Below are 20,390 nucleotides of genomic sequence, written 5' to 3' on the forward strand. Positions count from 1 at the left end.
ATTAAATTAATCATGTGATTTTGAGGCGACGTGAAAATTTTTATGCTGCGGCCGCCCAAGGCGCGCGCGCGGGCGCGGGCGCACGCCGGCAGTGCCCACGCTGGCGCGCGCGCGGGCGCCCGTCGGCAGTGCCCGAGCGGGCGCAGGCGCGGGCGCCCGACCGCCCTGCCTGTGTGTCACGGGCTGCCCATTCACTAGGCCCCGTGACGCGCACTTCGGCCACTCAACCGTTCTACATGGCCGACCACTCAGCCTTCATCGACAGACGCTGGACAACCAACTAGTCTTAGAGTCCTAGGTGTAGGCCTTTTATTGCTTTGTTACTGCTTTGTTATTTGCTTTCTGTTGTTTAGATTCCTCAAGGGGACGTTATACCTCTTGAGTTGCAAATTTCAGCTTTTCTAGTGTCTAGTGTAGACAATAGGATTTATTTTTTTAAGCCTATTATAGGGGGGAATGAGTTCAAGAAGCTTGGTTTAGTGACGTGTTGGAGTCCCCCTCAAGGCGAACCCCTTGCTCTAGCATCGTTGATCATTGTATACGCATTTTCAGTTCAATGCAATTTGGTTTTCTGAATCCGCGTGCGCAATTTACTGTTTTGTGATTTGTTCCTCCCGACTCTGATATATTCGGCGCGCTGCATTAGTGCCGAGCGGAGGTATTGGCGGACGTAGTCAGCGGACTACTAGCCACACGACGCGCTGTGTGATAGGCGCCTCGTGAGAGGTGGTATCAGAGCCTCGTGCCACGATGGGGCCGAGGCGCACCGCTACTGCTGCGAAGGCATCGGGGCAAGATCCGGAAAGCCCGCGACATGCCGCAGCTTCATCCAGCGAGAGAGCTGAGAACCCGGAGGACGGACACTCCCGGTTGGTGGAATTGGAGACGAAGGTCTCTTCCCTAGAATCTGAGATCACGGTGCTGAATTCGGAGTTGGACGAATGTCGGCAGGTGATTCAGGAGATGGCTGGCGTATTCGGAAACGACAGCATTGCCGATATGCGGCGTGACATGGAGCAGATGTCCATTCAGATTGGATTGCTCCAGCGTGCAGTGGGTAGCACGCCTATGGTTGCTCACGACCCCGGTGCTAGGCTTCGAATAGCAGAACCGAAGGCCTATAGCGGTGAGCGTGATGCGAAGGAGGTCGAGAACTTCCTCTTCGACATGGAGCAGTACTTCCTTGCGGCAGACGTGCGGGACGAGGCAAGGAAGGTTGCGACTGCGACCATGTACCTGACTGGTGACGCAAAGTTGTGGTGGCGGACCAAGTTTGCGGAAATCCAGGCTCATCAAATACAGCTCGACACGTGGGCTCTTCTACGGGAGGCGATCAGAGAGCAGTTCTTCCCCAAGAATGTGGAGTACAATGCCAGGAGGGCATTGCGAAAGCTTGAACATACAGGTTCCGTGCGGGAATATGTCAAAAGCTTTCTCAGCGCTGATGCTGAACATCCGAGACATGTCGGAGGCAGACAAGCTGTTCACTTTCATGGAAGGCTTGAAACAGTGGGCGAGAAACGAGTTGCAGAGGCAACGAGTGACTGATTTGAGTTCGGCTATTATAGCGGCCGAGCGCCTGGCAGATTTCAACCAAGAGACTCGGAAGGATAGACAGGCGACGTCTGGTCCTGCACAGAATAAGTCGAATGGGATTAAATCGTTCAAGAATATCTTCAACAGAGGTGGGGGAGACCAGAGACCCCATGCTCAGAATGGCTCACAGGGCGGTTCAGACAGGAACAGGCCCCAAGAGAACAAGCAGGGAGCACCCGAGAGGAGGAGAGGGTGTTTCTTCTGCGATGGTCCGCATGGGTATCGCGACTGCCCGAAGAGACGGGTGTTGAATTCATTGGCAACAACCTTTGCCGACAATGCGTCATCCTCAAAGAGTGTGGAGCCACAAGCAGAGGCAGGTGGTGAGAATGACACGGAGGAGGATGAGGACAACTTGGGGGTCGTGAATCAATGGTGCAACACATTCTCTACGGTGGAGGCGAAGAGAGTCGCGCCACCCCTTGCGAAAAAGACCATCCCGGCTCTTACTGTGGAGCAGCCGGAGAAGAAAGAAGAAGATGTTCAGCCCCGGATTCCTAGGAAGAAAGGGTTGATGTTCGTTGATGTGAAGATTCATGGCAAGCCGATTCGAGCCATGATCGACACTGGAGCCTCTCACAACTACCTTGCGAGCGCCGAAGTGGCGAGACTCGGGCTCGTGCTGGAGAAGGGAGTTGGGCGTGTGAAGGCGATCAACTCGGCTGCACAACCCATTGCCGGTGTAGCCAAGTCTGTGCTGATTAAGGTTGGTGCTTATGAGGGCAAGACCAATCTTTCTGTTGTGGCAATGGACGACTTCAAGCTTATCCTTGGGCTTGAATTTCTACGGGATACACGCACTGCTGTCTTACCTCATGCCGATTCGCTGATGATGTTGGGGGCGAAGCCGTGTGTCATTCCTACCTTGGCCGGACGTACTGGAGGGAAGAACTTGTCGGCCATGCAGTTTGAGAAGGGGCACAAGCAGGATGAGATCTCCTACTTGGGTACCCTTTGTTTTGAAGAGATGGAAGAGGTGTCAGGGCCCACCCCGGGCGGTAGTAAGGAACTGTTGGGGGAGTCTAAAGACGTGATGCCAGACGAGCTGCCTCGGAAGCTACCACCGAAGAGGGCAGTGGATCACGAGATCGAGTTGGTGCCTGGCACGAGACCGCCCGCTAGGGCACCGTACAGAATACCGCAACCTAAGCTTGTGGAGCTTAGGAAGCAGTCAGCAGATGCCTTGAGCCGTAGGGCGGACTTGGCGAACTTGGAGTCGATAGCAGCGCTCTCTTCTAGCGCGGCTGCTATCTCTACGAAGGATCAGGTGCGGGAGTTACTACCGAGAGATCCCGCGGCGCGACGCCTGATTCGGCTTGTCGAGCAGGGCAAGGCTCGACACTTTTGGATCGAGGATGGATTGTTGATGACCAAGGGAAACCGCGTATACGTTCCGAGAGGCGGGGACCTACGGAAATCACTTCTTTCCGAATGCCACGACACACTTTGGGCGGGACACCAAGGACAGGAACGCACGTTTGCTTCGGTGCGGAGGGCCTATCATTGGCCACAGATGCGGGATGATGTCGAGACGCATGTCCGCACTTGTTTGATTTGTCAGCAGGACAAGGCAGACCATCAGAAGAAGGCCGGTCTGCTGCAACCACTTCCCATCCCAAAGCGTCCATGGGAGAGCGTCTCCATGGATTACATCTCTGGATTGCCTAAGGTCGGGAACTTAGGCTCTATCATCGTCGTGGTAGATCGTTTATCAAAATATGCTACATTTATCGCAGCACCCAAACACGTTACAGCAGAAGGGACAGCTCATCTCTTTTTCAAGCACATCGTCAAGCATTGGGGACTGCCAAAAGATATTGTCAGTGATCGTGACTCCCGATTCACTGGCGTCTTCCGGACCGAGTTGTTCAAACTTCTCGGGTCCACACGTTCCATGAGCTCGAGCTATCATCCACAGTCCGATGGTCAGACAGAACGCTTTAATTCTACATTGGAGGACTACCTTCGGCACTTTGTGCGAGGTACGCAGAAGGATTGGGTGAAGCTCTTGGATGTCGCTCAGCTATATTTCAATGTTCAAAAGAGCTCTTCCACCACCAACAAGAGCGCTTTTGAAATCATTACTGGGCAGCAGCCGCTCCTTCCTCACACTCTTGACATTCCCCAAAGTGTGAGATCCCCTCTTACTCGAAGTTTTTCCCAGGAGTGGAAGAAGAATGTTGATATCGTTAGAAGTTGCCTGGAGACAGCTCAGAAGCGGATGAAGAAGTATGCAGATCAGAATCGCCGCTTCATTGGGTTCAATGCGGGAGACCTGGTGCTGGTGAAGGTCCCGAATCCGAAATTGTCAAAGTCATCAAGGTGGAGAGATCCTCGGTTGATGCAGAAATATGTTGGTCCTTTGCCTGTCCTTAGGCATATTGGAACGGTGGCGTACAAGGTGGAGTTGCCGCCGTGGTGGAAGATCCACAACGTTTTCCATGTCAGCCAATTGAAAAAGTATTCAGCAGACAAGGAAGACGATACCCGCAATCAACCCAGCCGCCCACAACTCGAATTGAAGAAGACGAAGGAGAAGGTGGCTGAAGTAATCCTAGATCACCGAGTGACGAGTACCGCGAAGAAAGACCACACAGAGTACTTGGTGAAATGGAGGGGATGCAGCAGCGAGGAGAACACTTGGGAGCGAGTGACAAACCTAAAGGCGTTTCTACCTCTTGTCGAAGCGTGTCATGCTTCCATAGCGCCGGGGACGTCGCTATCTCAGGTGGGGGAGAATGTCACGGGCTGCCCATTCACTAGGCCCCGTGACGCGCACTTCAGCCACTCAGCCGTTCTATATGGCCGACCACTCAGCTTTCATCGACAGACGCTGGACAACCAACTAGTCATAGAGTCCTAGGTGTAGGCCTTTTATTGCTTTGTTACTGCTTTGTTATTTGCTTTCTGTTGTTTAGATTCCTCAAGGGGACGTTATACCTCTTGAGTTGCAAATTTCAGCTTTTCTAGTGTCTAGTGTAGACAATAGGATTTATTTTTTTAAGCCTATTATAGGGGGGAATGAGTTCAAGAAGCTTGATTTAGTGACGTGTTGGAGTCCCCCTCAAGTCGAACCCCTTGCTCTAGCATCGTTGATCATTGTATACGCATTTTCAGTTCAATGCAATTTGGTTTTCTGAATCCGCGTGCGCAATTTACTGTTTTGTGATTTGTTCCTCCCGACTCTGATATATTCGGCGCGCTGCATTAGTGCCGAGCGGAGGTATTGGCGGACGTAGTCAGCGGACTACTAGCCACACGACGCGCTGTGTGATAGGCGCCTCGTGAGACTGTGCCCGCGCAGGCGCGGGCGCCCGACCGCCCTGCCTGTGCCCGCGCAGGCGCGGGCGCCCGTCGGCAGTGCCCGAGCGGGCGCAGGCGCGGGCGCCCCGCCGCCCTGCCTGTGCCCGCGCAGGCGCGCGCGCGCGGGCGCCCGTCCGCCCTGCCTGTGCCCGCGCAGGCGCACGCGCGCGGGCGCCCGTCCGCCCTGCCTGTGCCCGCGCGCGCGCGGGCGCCCGACTACCCTGCCTGTGCCCGCGCAGGCGGGGCTGTTTCCGCACACGCGCCGGCAGCGTCCGCACAGGCGCGCGCGCGCACGTCGGCAGTGGCTTCCTACACGGGCGCCCGTCTGCTGCCGACAGGCCTGCGCGCGCGCACATCGGCAGTAGTCGGGCAGGCGGCGTCTGCCGCCGTCGGCTGTTTTTTCCCGATGCTTCTTCAATCTTCTGGGACGCATAATATAACATAATATAATAAAATAAATATTTCGCGATTCAAATACGATGCGTAAAAAATTAAAATATTATTCTAATATGTATTCATATTTTTCCCTTTTTTCCCATTTATTTATTATTTTTTTAATAATTAAAATAATTAAATAAATATTTTAAATTAATAATTAATAATAATTATTTTAATTAAAATAATTAAATTAATCGTGTGATTTTGAGGCGACGTGAAAATTTTTATGCTGCGGCCGCCCAAGGCGCGCGCGCGCACGGCGGCAGTGCCCGAGCAGGCGCGGGCGCCCGACCGCCCTGCCTGTGCCCACGCAGGCGCGGGCGCCCGACCGCCCTTCCTGTGCCCGCGCAGGCGCGCGCGCGCGGGCGCCCCGCCGCCCTGCCTGTGCCCGCGCAGGCGCGCGCGCGCGGGCGCCCGACCGCCCTGCCTGTGCCCGCGCAGGCGCGCGCGCGCGGGCGCCCGTCCGCCCTGCCTGTGCCCGCGCAGGCGCGGCGGCGCGGGCGCCCGAGCGCCCTGCCTGTGCCCGCGCAGGCGCGCGCGCGCGGGCGCCCGTCCGCCCTGCCTGTGCCCGCGCACGCGCGCGCGCGCGGGCGCCCGTCGGCCCTGCCTGTGCCCGCGCAGGCGCGCGTGCGCGGGCGCCCGTCTGCCCGTGCGCGCGCGGCCGCCGGCAGGTGGCGGCGGCCGGCGGGGTCCGCCGGCCGGCGGCGGTTTTTTCCCAAATTTTTTTCAAACTTTTGCGACGCATAATATAACTGAATATAATAAAATAAATATTTCGCGATACAAATACGATGCGTAAAAAATTAAAAAGTTATTCTAATGTGACTTCATATTTTTCCCTTTTTCCCTTTTATTTATTATTTTTTTAATAATTAAAATAATTAAAAAATATTTTCATAACTCAAAAATATATTATTTCGACAAAAATTAATTAGTCATGTGATTTTGCGGTGACGTGCAAATTTTCGGCAGCGTCCGCAAAGGCGCGTGCGCGCACGTCGGCAGCGTCCGCAAAGGCGCGCGCGCACGCGGGGCTGTTTCCGCAAAGGCGCGCGCGCGCACGCGGGGCTGTTTCCGCACCGACGCGCTCGCGCCGGCGGGCCTGTTTCCGCGAAGCCGCGTGCGCGCACGCGGGGCTGTTTCCGCACCGGCGCGCTCGCGCAGGCGGGGCTGTTTCCGCACACGCGCCGGCAGCGTCCGCACAGGCGCGCGCGCGCACGTCGGCAGTGGCTTCCTACACGGGCGCCCGTCTGCTGCCGACAGGCCTGCGCGCGCGCACGTCGGCAGTAGTCGGGCAGGCGGCGTCTGCAGCCGTCGGCAGTTTTTTCCCAATGCTTCTTCAATCTTCTGGGACGCATAATATAACATAATATAATAAAATAAATATTTCGCGATTCAAATACGATGCGTAAAAAATTAAAATATTATTCTAATATGTATTCATATTTTTCCCTTTTTTCCCATTTATTTATTATTATTTTTAATAATTAAAATAATTAAATAAATATTTTAAATTAATAATTAATAATAATTATTTTAATTAAAATAATTAAATTAATCGTGTGATTTTGAGGCGACGTGAAAATTTTTATGCTGCGGCCGCCCAAGGCGCGCGCGCGCACGGCGGCAGTGCCCGAGCAGGCGCGGGCGCACGCCGGCAGTGCCCGCGCTGGCGCGCGCGCGGGAGCCCGTCGGCAGTGCCCGCGCGGGCGCGCGCGCGGGGGCGCCCGTCGGCAGTGCCCGAGCGGGCGCAGGCGCGGGCGCCCGACCGCCCTGCCTGTGCCCGCGCTGGCGCGGGCGCCCGTCGGCAGTGCCCGAGCGGGCGCAGGCGCGGGCGCCCGACCGCCCTGCCTGTGCCCACGCAGGCGCGGGCGCCGACAACCCTGCCTGTGCCCGCGCAGGCGCGCGCGCGCGGGCGCCCGACCGCCCTGCCTGTGCCCGTGCAGGCGCGCGCGCGCGGGCGCCCTTCCGCCCTGCCTGTGCCCGCGCAGGCGCGGCGGCGCGGGCGCCCGAGCGCCCTGCCTGTGCCCGCGCAGGCGCGCGCGCGCGGGCGCCCGTCCGCCCTGCCTGTGCCGGCGCAGGCGCGCGCGCGCGGGCGCCAGTCGGCCATGCCTGTGCCCGCGTAGGCGCGCGGCAGGTGGCGGCGTCTTCCGGCCGGCGGCGGTTTTTTCCCAAATTTTTTTCAAACTTTTGCGACGCATAATATAAATGAATATAATAAAATAAATATTTCGCGATACAAATACGATGCGTAAAAAATTAAAAAGTTATTCTAATGTGACTTCATATTTTTCCCTTTTTTCCCTTTTATTTATTATTTTTTTAATAATTAAAATAATTAAAAAATATTTTCATAACTCAAAAATAAATTATTTCGACAAAAATTAATTAGTCATGTGATTTTGCGGTGACGTGCAAATTTTCGGCAGCGTCCGCAAAGGCGCGCGCGCGCACGCGGGGCCCGTCGGCAGTGCCCGGGCGGGCGCGCGCGCGGGGGCGCCCGTCGGCAGTGCCCGAGCGGGCGCAGGCGCGGGCGCCCGACCGCCCTGCCTGTGTGTCACGGGCGGACTCTCTTGTCACGCAGCGGAATATATTTTTCGCCCGTGCGGCGTCTCAGGTTTCACCCAACCTTCGACCAGCCTTCGCACATCTCAGAGTTTACCGACTGTTCGTCGCGTGTCTTCGACACTGAAGCTCGCTAGCACGACATCTGAACGCATCCCTGCGCGGCACCGCGTGCCTTTGCGCTCGCCTATCCAAAATGCCCATGTTCGCCGAGGCTCTCGGCACGCACGCCTTAGCGTCTCTTAGCGGCCGGCCCCGACTAGCTAGTCTGCCGCCATGCGTCTCGCCCACAATCTCGGAACCCGCCGACGCATCCCTCGATGGCAAGGAGCATCCTCGCTCTGCCTCGGCATTACGGCGCTCCGCATGCGCCCGCAACGCCCGTCTCATGTCCAATGCACACTCGGGGCATCCTTGGCGCACGCCTTCGTCGTGGCCGTCTTTTATGCCTCGCCCGAGTAGGACTGCACCTTAAGTCCGAGGCCCACATGATATGCCGACATCTTGCTTTGATCCCGCATGGCATGCCCGACATGCCTTCTTGCCTTTCGACGTGGCTACATAATTTGCCCACAATGCGGCGTCGCCCCACGACCGCTCATCTTGGCCAACGGACCCCCATGGACGGCTAGAACCCGATAGCACGTGCCATGAGTTGGATCACGAGGTCTTGGAGTGCTTGCCTCGATCACCCATTCGCACGAGAGGTGTTGCCCCAAATATCTCGCAGCCCGCGGAGCAACCTTGCACGTCAACACGGAACCTCTCGGCCGCATTTGTGCCCAACGTAGGCCGTCCTGGCCCTACGCTGCCCGTCCGGTTCCCATGCCTTTCGGGGACTCTAAACACTCCTTTGAGATGCCTAGAGCCGGCCCTTGGAGGCCCCCAACATGCCCCCAAGAGATGCTCATTTAGTGCCGACGTTGCCTACCGCCACTGCCGTCGTGCACGGGGAGGGCCGGCTGGAGCTCACCGCATCATACCCCCCTTATAATAGGCTTAAGAAAGTTTTTCCTATTTCCAGCAGTAGACATTGAAAGGGGTTGAGGAGCGCACCTTTTTCGTATCTCCCTCAACCGATGTCCAAATCACGTGCCGCTTGAACCGTAGCGTAGCCTACGACTTCTACATCATAACTCTTGAATTTCAGCCCCATCCGATCATCCATCGCTGAGGAATTGCCCACGCAATATTCTGAAATTACAGTCTCGCCACTGCACTGGCAGACTCTGAAGATCATCGTCGTTTCCTACCCAAACGGAACCGTCTACCTCTGAAACATCTTGGAGGTGTTCCCAACACTCCAAGGATCTCGCCATAGAAACAGTTTTGCAAATCTCGAAAGATAAAGCACTCTGCTTTACACATTTCTCTCCTGCTCGCGCGCAGGGTGGCGCCTGATCGTCGCCCTTATATCTCCTTGCCCAAACGTCCTCGGAATGACTTCATACTTGGCGGATAGCATCCCCACACATCAAGGAAGTTCCCATACGAACAGTTTTGCAATCCCCAATCGGTAAGAGTCTCTGCTCGTAGGCCGTTTGCGCACCTGCGTGCCGGCCGGCCTCCCCTAGCCGCCCGCACGTCCTCCGCAAGTCACTGCCGGCCGTCTTGCCCAAGGAGCGGCCAGTGACATTCTCCCCCACTCGATCCGTTGACGTCCTCGTCAACACATACACGAAGGATTGAGGTGTATGCGGTGCCCAATACTCTCTCTCAGTATCGCGCGACACCAGACCGTCCTCCTACTCTTTCGAGCACTTCGATCGTGAAGTGCCTCTTCAGCACCCCACGTAATCTCCCCACAAACGGTGCCTCTGCCGCACCTGATGTGATCATCTCAACGCAAGTGGAAGTCCGTGTACTCGTCGACACCCTCTTCCCAAATCTATGCTAAGCTCCCCCACAAAACATAGTGCCTCAAACGCACTCGATTCATCACGAAAATTCAAAGCGGAAGTCTGTGCCTCTCTCTGCACTCTCTTCCCAAAGTGGCGGGTAGCTCTCCACAATCGTGCCTCAATGCACTGCATTTCTCATTGTCTGCTCAAGTTGGAAGTCTGTGTACTCCTCTACACTCTCTTCCCCATTGTAGCCCACACTGGAAGTATGTGCCTCTCTCTGCACTCTCTTCCCAATTGTAGCTCAATCACTGATCGTTTGCCCCCACGAATAGTGTCTGAATACACCCAATTTACAATGCAAATACCACAGGTCGGAAGTCTGTACACGCATTCTGTACTCTCTTCACACTTCTCAAACGGGTGGGTAGCAAACTGTGCTTCAAGTCCCGTCAAGTGCGCCTCTGAAACTCTGATGTTCCTCAAAGAAGCATCGGGAAAAAACTGCCGACGGCGGCAGACGCCGCCTTCCAGACTACTGCCGACGTGCGCGCGCAGCCCTGTCGGCAGCAGACGGGCGCCCGTGTAGGAAGCCACTGCCGACGTGCGCGCGCGCGCCTGTGCGGACGCTGCCGGCGCGCGTGCGGAAACAGCCCCGCCTGCGCGAGCGCGCTGGTGCGGAAACAGCCCCGCGTGCGCGCGCGCGGCTTTGCGGAAACAGCCCGCCTGCGCGAGCGCGCCGGTGCGGAAACAGCCCCGCGTGCGCGCGCGCGCCTTTGCGGAAACAGCCCCGCGTGCGCGCGCGCGCCTTTGCGGACGCTGCTGAAAATTTGCACGTCACCGCAAAAACACCTGACTAATTCATTTTTGTCGAAATAATTTATTTTTGAGTTATGAAAATATTTATTTAATTATTTTAATTATTAAAAAAATAATAAATAAAAGGGAAAAAAGGGAAAAACACGAAGTCACATTAGAATAATTTTTTAATTTTTTACGCATCGTATTTGCATCGCGAAATATTTATTTTATTATATTCAATCATATTATGCGTCGCAAAAGTTTGAAAAAAAATTGGGAAAAAACCGCAGCCGGCCGGCCGCCGCCGCCGCCGCCGCCCGCCGGAAGACGCCGCCGGCCGGAAGACGCAGCCGGCCGGCAGACACCGCCGGCCGGCGGCGTCGCACGGCAGACGGGCGCCCGCGCGCGCGCGTCTGCGCGGGCACAGGCAGGGCGGACGGGCGCCCTCGCGCGCGCGCATGCGCGGGCACAGGCAGGGCGGACGGGCGCCCGCGCGCGCGCGCCTGCGCGGGCTTAGGCAGGGCGGACTGGCGCCCGCGCGCGCGCGCCTGCGCGGGCACAGGCATGGCCGACTGGCGCCCGCGCGTGCGCGCCTGCGCGGGCACAGGCAGGGCGGACGGGCGCCCGCGCGGGCACAGGCAGGGCGGCAGGGCCGACGGGCGCCCGCGAGCGCGCCTGCTCGGGCAGGGCCGACGGGCGCCCGCGAGCGCGCCTGCTCGGGCACGGCGGACGGGCGCCCGCGCGCGCGCGCCTGCGTGGGCACGGCCGACGGGCACCCCCGCGCGCGCGCCTACGCGGGCACTGCCGACGGGCGCCCGCGCGCGCGCGCCTGCTCGGGCACTGCCGCCGTGCGCGCGCGCGCCTTGGGCGGCCGCTGCATGAAAAATTTTCACGTCGCCTCAAAATCACACGATTAATTTAATTATTTTAATTAAAATAATTATTATTAATTATTAATTTAAAATATTTATTTAATTATTTTAATTATTAAAAAAATAATAAATAAATGGGAAAAAAGGGAAAAATATGAAGACACATTAGAATAATATTTTAATTTTTTACGCATCGTATTTGAATCGCGAAATATTAATTTTATTATATTATGTTATATTATGCGTCCCAGAAGGTTGAAGAAGCATCGGAAAAAAACTGCCGACGGCGGCAGACGCCGCCTGCCCGACTACTGCCGACGTGCGCGCGCGCAGGCCTGTCGGCAGCAGACGGGCGCCCGTGTAGGAAGCCACTGCCGACGTGCGTGCGCGCGCCTGTGCAGACGCTGCCGGCGCGCGTGCAGAAACAGCCCCGCCTGCGCGAGCGCGCCGGTGCGGAAACAGCACCGCGTGCGCGCGCGCGACTTTGCGGAAACAGCCCCGCGTGCGCGCGCGCGCCTTTGCGGACGCTGCCGAAAATTTGCACGTCACCGCAAAATCACATGACTAATTCATTTTTGTCGAAATAATTTATTTTTGAGTTATGAAAATATTTATTTAATTATTTTAATTATTAAAAAAATAATAAATAAAAGGGAAAATATGAAGTCACATTAGAATAATTTTTTAACTTTTTACGCATCGTATTTGTATCGCGAAATATTTATTTTATTATATTCAGTTATATTATGCGTCCCAAAAGTTTGAAAAAAAATTGGGAAAAAACCGTCGACTGCCGGCCTGCGCGCGCGCGCACTAGCGGGCACAGGCAGGGCGGACGGGCGCCCAGGCGCGGGCACTGCCGACGCTTGAATAATTATTATTAATTTAATTATTTTAATTAAAATAATTATTATTAATTATTAATTTAAAATATTTATTTAATTATTTTAATTATTAAAAAAATAATAAATAAATGGAAAAAAAGGGAAAAATATGAAGACATATTAGAATAATATTTTAATTTTTCACGCATCGTATTTGAATCGCGAAATATTTATTTTATTATATTATGTTATATTATGCGTCCCAGAAGGTTGAAAAAGCGTGTTGGAAAAAACCGCCGACGGTGGCAGACGCCGCCTGCCCGACCACTGCCGACGTGCGCGCGCGCAGGCCTGTCGGCAGTAGACGGGCGCCTGTGTAGGAAGCCAGTGCCGACGTGCGCGCGCGCGCCTGTGCGAACGCTGCCGGCGCGCGTGCGGAAACAGTCCCACGTGCGCGCGCGCGCCTTTGCGGAAACAGCCCCGCGTGCGCGTGCGCGCGCGCGCCTTTGCAGACGCTGCCGACGTGCGCGCGCACGCCTGTGCGGCCACTGCATGAAAATTTGCCTGTCACTGCAAAATCACATGACTAATTCATTTTTGTCGAAATAATTCATTTTTTAGTTACGAAAATATTTATTTAATTATTTTAATTATTAAAAAAATAATAAATAAATGGGAAAAAAGGGAAAAATATGAAGACATATTAGAATAATATTTTGATTACAATGAGAATGTATATGACTTGACAGAGTGTTGGGTTTTGGATTGCGTCTCAAATAGAAGCTACAATTTCATGGTTTCAATCCAATCTAAGATAGACATTTAGTGGTTGGACATGCTCAAAGAACCAGCTAGAGCCGTTGTTTTCCTTTGGATTCTAGTTACAATTTTTGAACACAAACATAGTACTAACGAATGATTAATGAAGAATGATGTAGTTCGATATTCTATTTTATGCCCTGCGTGCAATATTTCCTAGAATGTGATGAACCTGTGCATCTGTTGAAATGCTAACTTTGGATGAAGTTCTAACATATGTAGTAAGGTAGGTGATCCGGGTCGAAATCTACGCGACCTCCTTGGTTCGATCTCCCAAGCGGTTCGAGGTCGCTCCTCTCCCAGACTAGTGATTGGGCCCTGAGAAAAGAAGCAGATCGTTAGGCTTGCTGGGGTGGCCCCCAGCTAAGGCCCTCCGATGCTTAAGTTAGTGTTTGGTTGAGGTCGAAATATGGGGTCGCTGGGAAAAATAGCGAGCTGAAGGTAAAATGCGGTCGAGACGACGTCCCTTTAATACACTGACTGGGAGGTATATATAGAGAACCAGGGGGTCTATCGACCCGCTACGCGCGTGCCACGTGTTCTAGGTCGTCGGGTCGGGTCGCGACCCGACCCGGTAAAAGTGGCGCGGGTCATGCTGGCAAGCTTGTGATTTTGGGCCCCATCAAGGGCAAAGTTGTCTTTTCACGAGAGAATAGGGTTTTACCCCCATCATTACTCCCCTACTTTTCTTAGTGTGAGTAGCACGCTAAGGAAAGTCGAATGGTCCATCGATCTCGTCCCTTAGATCATCATCGCCATCTCGATATCCGACCGTTGCCTTTCGACACGGATCTCCGTAAATTTACCCCTATAAATACAGGGAGGTTCGACTGCAGTTCTGCTTCATTCTCAATCTCAATCGTTCCTCGCGCGACCTGCCTCCTCCAGCTGCGACCTGCCTTCTAGCCAGGTACTTTCGAGCGACCTCCTTTTAATATTATGTCTTCCAAGCCTAGTAATTCTAGTAGCTCATCTAGTAGTTCATCCAGTAGCTCTGGTAGTTCATCGAGTACCTCTGGTAGTTCATCTGCTAGTTCTTCGGGTAGTCCCGGCAGCTCCTCTGCGACCTCACAAATACCCATGGCTCGTAGAAAACAGATAGGATCCCCTAGCGTAGGCAGAAGTGACCCGAAAACAGCGATCCCGCTGATGACCCCAGAACATAGTGAGGGCGAATCGACTGATAAACCTTGGCTAACCATTGAGAGTTCATTATACTTGACAGCTGATGCGATTAGAGAGAGGTATTATATTCCTCTAGATTACGAAATTATTCTTCCTTCCCCCTCAGATCGCATGAATCGACCTCCTCCAGGTAGTTGCCCGATTTCTATTGTGCATTTAGCTGCAGGCTTGTGTTTTCCCCTTCCTCACGCTGTTGCTAGAATTTTATCTAGGTTAGAGATAGGTCCCATGCAACTAGCTCCCAATTCCATCTGCCATATTTTATCCTTTATTATCATAATGGAATACTTCGAGCTTGAACCCGACTTCGATAGCTTCTGGTCGCTTTACAAGTTTACGACCTCGAAGAGGTCAGGCGACCAGGGTTTCTTCTATCTCACTGCCAAACCAAACTGCACCTTTGTTACCAAGCTAAAGTCCAATGTGGGCTCTTGGAAAGACAAATTTCTCTTCCTTCGACCTCCTCCTAACCAAGTCTGGCCATTCCCTTGTGACTGGCGAACTACTAAACCCGAACCCAAAGTTCACGGCGTAGGGTTAGACGACGACCTGATTGTTACTATCACCCAGTATCAATATCAAGCCCAATTGCTTTTGACGGAGCATACCCTGAAGCTCGCAGGTCTCAGTCCGGCACCTATTCAAACCCGGGGCTCTTTAGGTGATCATTATTATCAATCTCTTACCTTTCTCTGTTCGTAATTTCTGGTACTTAGTGGTGTCTGGTTTGTGTCTCTGCAGATTCCGTCGTGATGGATGCCCGCATTGCAAGAATGGTTCGTGCCAAAAGGGCTAAGCGAGCAGTTCCTCCTTCGGGACCAGACTCCCAGCGTGCTCTATCTGCTCCTTCAGAAGATGCGTCGAGGTCGCACGGAGTTCGATCTCTGAGTCCGTGCCCGACTCCTATTGAGGTCGCCAGTGGGAATAACGATCCCACTCCTGAGCATTTGCCGAGGGACTCCGAAGAGCCAAGTGATCCTGAACCACTCATACGGAAGAAGTCCAAGGGGAAGCAGGTCGCTTCAGAGTCGTCTAAGAGGAAGCGGAGTTCCCCGCGACCTAATCCCTCCTCCCAAAAGAAATCCAAGGCAGATTCTTCAGCGGAGAACGAGAATCTTAAGGTAGTTGACGAGTTGACTGCCTGGTGGAGAGAGACCCTGATGGACCTCCAATCGCCTTCATACAGTCCGGCTGCCATGGAGGGTGAGAGGCTGATACCGAACTGGGCAATTTCAGGCCAAAGTTCTGTGTTGAAGACCCATGTTGGCCAAGACTCCTGGGAGTTGTATAAGTCCACCATCCTGCCCCGCGATCAAGCTCTCCTCGCTCCCATGTCGCATATTCGGGTCGAGCAGAACTTCGCTCACTCCCTCGCACAGGTAGTGTTCTACCAATTTCATCAACTTCTTTCGTTTTTGCCTTAGCTAATTCTCTGCTGCTATATGTAGGTCTCAGCTTTCGGGCATCATTTGTCTTTGAAGTGCAATTACTGGCGACATGAGAAGATGGTCGCTGACAAGCTGCTCGAGGAAAAGAGCTCGAAGTTAGCGACCTGTGAGAAAGAGAAGGTCGAGCTCGAGGCTCAGAAGTCCGAACTAGAGGCTCAATTAAGAGAGCTCAGGCAGAAGGTCGCGTCTTCGGTGGAATCGGCTAAGGCTGAAGGCTTTTCTGCGGGTCGGGTAGCTGGTCGAGAGGAATATCTATTCTCAGAAGAGCATCAACACCAGCTCGAAGTTGCCCGGAGTTAAGGTCGCGACCAGTATTTGAGTTCTGACGACTATAAGAAGACCTTGGCGGACACTCGGTTACAGGGAGCTCGAGATTTCATGAAGTCTACCGCCTTCACAACCGCTGTAGAAGCTAAGTCTGCTGACTACCTCATAGAAGGTTTTAATCGCTGCATTTCTCAAATAAAGAAGCTGAAGGGGTTCGCTGATGGGTTCGACACGAACTGGACCGACCCGTCCTTGGATGGTAATCTCGCGGCGTTCCCTGAAGAACCCCCTTTGAAACATAATGACGAATTTGCGGTCTTGGTGGAGGAACTTGAGGATAGTGGTGAAAATGCAGTAGATAAGTAGGCTCTTGTATTTCAATTTGTAATCGTTTACGCAGATCACTGTACTTACCTCAGAGTTGAGGTTGAATCTGTAAATTATCCTCCTCAATGAACTTCCTTCTTTATGAGAGATTCCCCTTTCATCTTCGTATTCTCATAATTCCCTTAAGATAATCATCAATCCGACCTCAAATATAGGGAGAATAGGAGGGATTTTCAAACACTTCTCCTGATCGCCTTGATCGGTTTCGGCTGACAGGGAGGATGCATTCTTTTAGATCGCCTAATCAATGGTCATCAGACGATTTTGCACCTTATGTTGTCCTGCCAGGTTGTACCCTTTCCAGGCCTCGTAGTTGGTCCTTTATAGACGAGGGGTCGCGTGGTTGATGGTCTTTCACAGACACAATGAGATCGCGCCTTTTGCAGGTCGCGTAGTTGATGGTCTTTCAGACACAATGAGATCGCGCCTTTTGCAGGTCGCGTAGTTGATGGTCTTTCACAGACACAATGAGATCGCGCCTTTTGCAGGTTGCGTAGTTGGTGGTCTTTCACAGACACAATGAGATCGCGCCTTTTGCAGGTCGCGTAGTTGATGGTCTTTCACAGACACAATGAGATCGCGCCTTTTGCAGGTCGCGTAGTTGATGATCTTTCACAGAATGAGATCACGCCTTTTGCAGGTCGCGTAGTTGATGGTCTTTCACAGACAATGAGATCACGCCTTTTGCAGGTCGCGTAGTTGGTGGTCTTTCACAGACACAATGAGATCGCGCCTTTTGCAGGTCGCGTAGTTGATGGTGTTTCAGACACAATGAGATCGCGCCCTTTGCAGGTCGCGTAGTTGATGGTTGCGTGATATTGCGTCGTAGAGTAGGATACTACTGGAGCTTATTTATTTCATGTGAACATTCATACGTGCTAATTCAACCAAATATTGTAATTGCGTACATGATTTGTGATGTAAATACGAATATTTCAAAAAGATAATAATCATCCGTTATGGAAATAAAGATACAAACATACCCACTGTAGTGGATTGCTATCTTCAATCCTCATCGTGCTCGCTCTCTGGAGGTGACCGTCGTCGCATACTAGTGGTATATGGGCGGAAGAGGTCTTCTCTCATGTTACATTCACCTATTTCGACTTCGTTCTCGATCTCCTTCCCACTCTCTATCCTTGATTGCATTCATCTCCTCCTCGTTGATATATTTGTGGGCCAAAAGCATCAATTGTTCTACGTCTCCAGGGGGGTCTCTAGCTAATGCTGATGCGAGCGGTCCCTTCTTTAAACCGTGTATTAATATACTCGTCATCATATCAATCCGCAGCTCCTGCCCTTCCAATGTCTCATTATTGAATCTCCCCATAAAATCTTTAAGAGATTCCTCTCTCCCCTGCCGGATTGCGAATAAGTGGATCGCTGATCTCTTCGACTTTCGTTTGCTAGCGAAGTGGTATGCGAACCTGTGTATCAATTGCTCGTATGATCCAATGGTCCCGTTAGGCAAGCCGGTGAGCCATTCTTGTGCCTTCCCTGTCAAAGTAGTCACAAATAGCCTTGCGTTAATAGAATACGTGTGCCTATATAAATTCATTACCATTCCGAACGTAGTGATGTGATCGCGCGGGTCCTTCGTCCCGTCGTATCTAGGTAGATCGGGTAGTCGAAAATTTGGACCAACAACTTCGGATAGCATTTCGTTGGTGAAGGGCGAGTTCGTATTTTGCCTAGCCGGGTCGTCTTGCTTCTTCAAGTCGCTTCGCTTCTTCAGGTCGTCTAGCTGTTGCTTCAACTTCTCTATCTGCCTTCTCACGCCTCCCACTTCAGCTCGGGAGATCGCTGGCTGTCCTGCCTTACTGTTGCTAGATGTGGTAGCTAGTCTATCTTTCACCCAACTGGTTCTTGGCGTTATTTCCTTACTATTCCTCATGCGAGCAGTTCCTTCTACTTGACCAGCCAAGATCATTTTTCTCCGTTCTTCCGTCCGTCCTTTCCCCGATGGTTCCCTGACAGATGGGCAGTGCTCATCCATGACCTTCTTACTCGCTATCCCGATCATCCGCTGCTTCTCTTCATCGGTTAGATGCCTCCTTCCCTCTTGTTCACGCATTCATGATTCTAACATGGCGAATTCTTCCTCAAACCAAATCTAAAGGAGCTTTCCTCAGATTCCCACAGACGGCGCCAACTGATCCGGATCGAAATCTACGCGACCTCCTTGGTTCGATCTCCCAAGCGGTTCGAGGTCGCTCCTCTCCCAGACTAGTGATTGGGCCCTGAGAAAAGAAGCAGATCGTTAGGCTTGCTGGGGTGGCCCCCAGCTAAGGCCCTCCGATGCTTAAGTCAGTGTTTGGTTGAGGTCGAAATATGGGGTCGCTGGGAAAAATAGCGAGCTGAAGGTAAAATGCGGTCGAGACGACGTCCCTTTAATACACTGACTGGGAGGTATATATAGAGAACCAGGGGGTCTATCGACCCGCTACGCGCGTGCCACGTGTTCTAGGTCGTCGGGTCGGGTCGCGACCCGACCCGGTAAAAGTGGCGCGGGTCATGCTGGCAAGCTTGTGATTTTGGGCCCCATCAAGGGCAAAGTTGTCTTTTCATGAGAGAATAGGGTTTTACCCCCATCAGTAGGAAACCGACATATGTGAGACGTTAGCGTGGTGGTTTCCTTAAACTCCTAGCGACGCGCACAAACATTGAGACTCTTCTGTGCAGGCCGTGCATGCACACTTTTGTGCTGCCCTTCTTCCAGCATACTATACTTGCTTTGTTTTATCTTCTTGATTTCCAATGCACATGTTAGCATTTTATCCAGTCATGAATGGATGATTTGTTGCAGGTACATGAGATTTATGTGCAGATTGAGTGCTGCAGTAGTGCGCTTGGCCGGAGAGCATGTTTAAGTGAATATCCATATCAACCGGTTCAGACGGACATGCTAGACCTTAACCATCCATCGTTTGGACCTCATCGTCCTGATGTATTCATGAGACCGATCATCGGTCCACGTATTACATTCGAACCGGTGATTCTAGGCCCCGGCCAACAGACTCCTACCGGAGAGCCAAATTTGAGAAGGCTATGATCATCTGCACCTGGAATGATCTCTTTTTCTTCTCCATGTTTTAGTTTACCAAACAAATGTGTATCTGGTGGTTGGGATAGTTTTAGCAAGCAATAAGGATGATTTAACGGCATGTTCCTTCTGTGTGAAATGACTTATCGCAGTTCAATTTTCTAGTTTTCATGTCTAAAACGACACGTAAACTTTTTTAAAAGGAATGTTACATATCAAATGAGATTATTAAGTACTAATATACGAAAACCCACACAGAATGTTTACAAATATTTGTGGACCAAGCTGAATATTTAGTTATATATCAAGTAATTCTAAATTAAGATTGTGTTATCTTTAGTTAATATGGTTGATTAATGGCGTCATTTTAATTGAATATTATAAAGGCTCGATTAAATTTTTTTGTTCTATAATTAGAGGTGATTGGCGTTTTGGATATCAAAAAGTGAAACTTATAATCCAATCTATTATCTTAGTAAATTTTACAATTTGCTAACACATTTTTTGCTCGAAATCTCCAAATTTGTCGAAAATTAGCACGTGCAAGTCGTGTGCTGGCGTAAATTTAATGACATATTCATGACTTCCACATGTGATTTTTCAGCTACTTTTCAAATTTCTGAACGAAATGTGTCATCGAATCATGAAATTTGCAAAATTAATGGACCAAAACTAGATATGGCAAAATGGACCAAACTGAAGGTGAGAATTATCTTACCACACTAAGTTGTGGTGTGGCATCTGCTTCTCTAAAAAGTGTCACAACCGGTGCAGTCGGACATCATAGTGATTGCATGTGGAGGGGCATTGTTGCAGAGGATGGATTGCCTGTTTGTCTTGCTCGGTGTGTTGCTATAGGACAACAGATTGTCGCTCGTATATAAGTATGAACTCTTCACAACTTCCAATAATTACTCCTTCAGATAGAGTGTTTGCTTACACATTTTGGTAGAAAAGTTTAAAGTTGTTCAGAATTAGCACGTGCAAGTCATATGTTTGGT

The 20,390-nt window shown here is 52.0% G+C and overlaps 1 protein-coding gene across 1 annotated transcript; it reads left to right on the forward strand.

The window, feature by feature from the left end:
- The first annotated feature begins 750 nt into the window (after positions 1–750).
- On the forward strand, positions 751–4,445 carry LOC148788825 (uncharacterized). The gene is made up of 3 exons (XM_088878149.1): positions 751–1,464; positions 1,511–4,201; positions 4,302–4,445. Exons 1-3 carry the CDS (start codon positions 751–753, stop codon positions 4,443–4,445), a joined length of 3,549 nt encoding a protein of 1,182 aa, XP_088734275.1.
- Positions 4,446–20,390: the final 15,945 nt, after the last annotated feature.

The sequence above is a fragment of the Sesamum indicum genome, linkage group LG3 (genome assembly GCF_026168435.1).
Source record: "Sesamum indicum cultivar Baizhima isolate 11 linkage group LG3, ASM2616843v1, whole genome shotgun sequence".
Taxonomy (NCBI): Eukaryota; Viridiplantae; Streptophyta; class Magnoliopsida; order Lamiales; family Pedaliaceae; genus Sesamum; species Sesamum indicum.

What these genes read in the sequence shown, in the direction of transcription:
- LOC148788825 (XM_088878149.1), top strand. Translation starts at nt 751, where the DNA reads ATGGGGCCGAGGCGCACCGCTACTGCTGCGAAGGCATCGGGGCAAGAT. An exon ending in ATGCTGAACATCCGAGACAT is followed by an intron (nt 1,465 to 1,510) that starts GTCGGAGGCAGA and finishes GGCTTGAAACAG; the next exon opens with TGGGCGAGAAACGAGTTGCA. An exon ending in AAGACCACACAGAGTACTTG is followed by an intron (nt 4,202 to 4,301) that starts GTGAAATGGAGG and finishes ATGCTTCCATAG; the next exon opens with CGCCGGGGACGTCGCTATCT.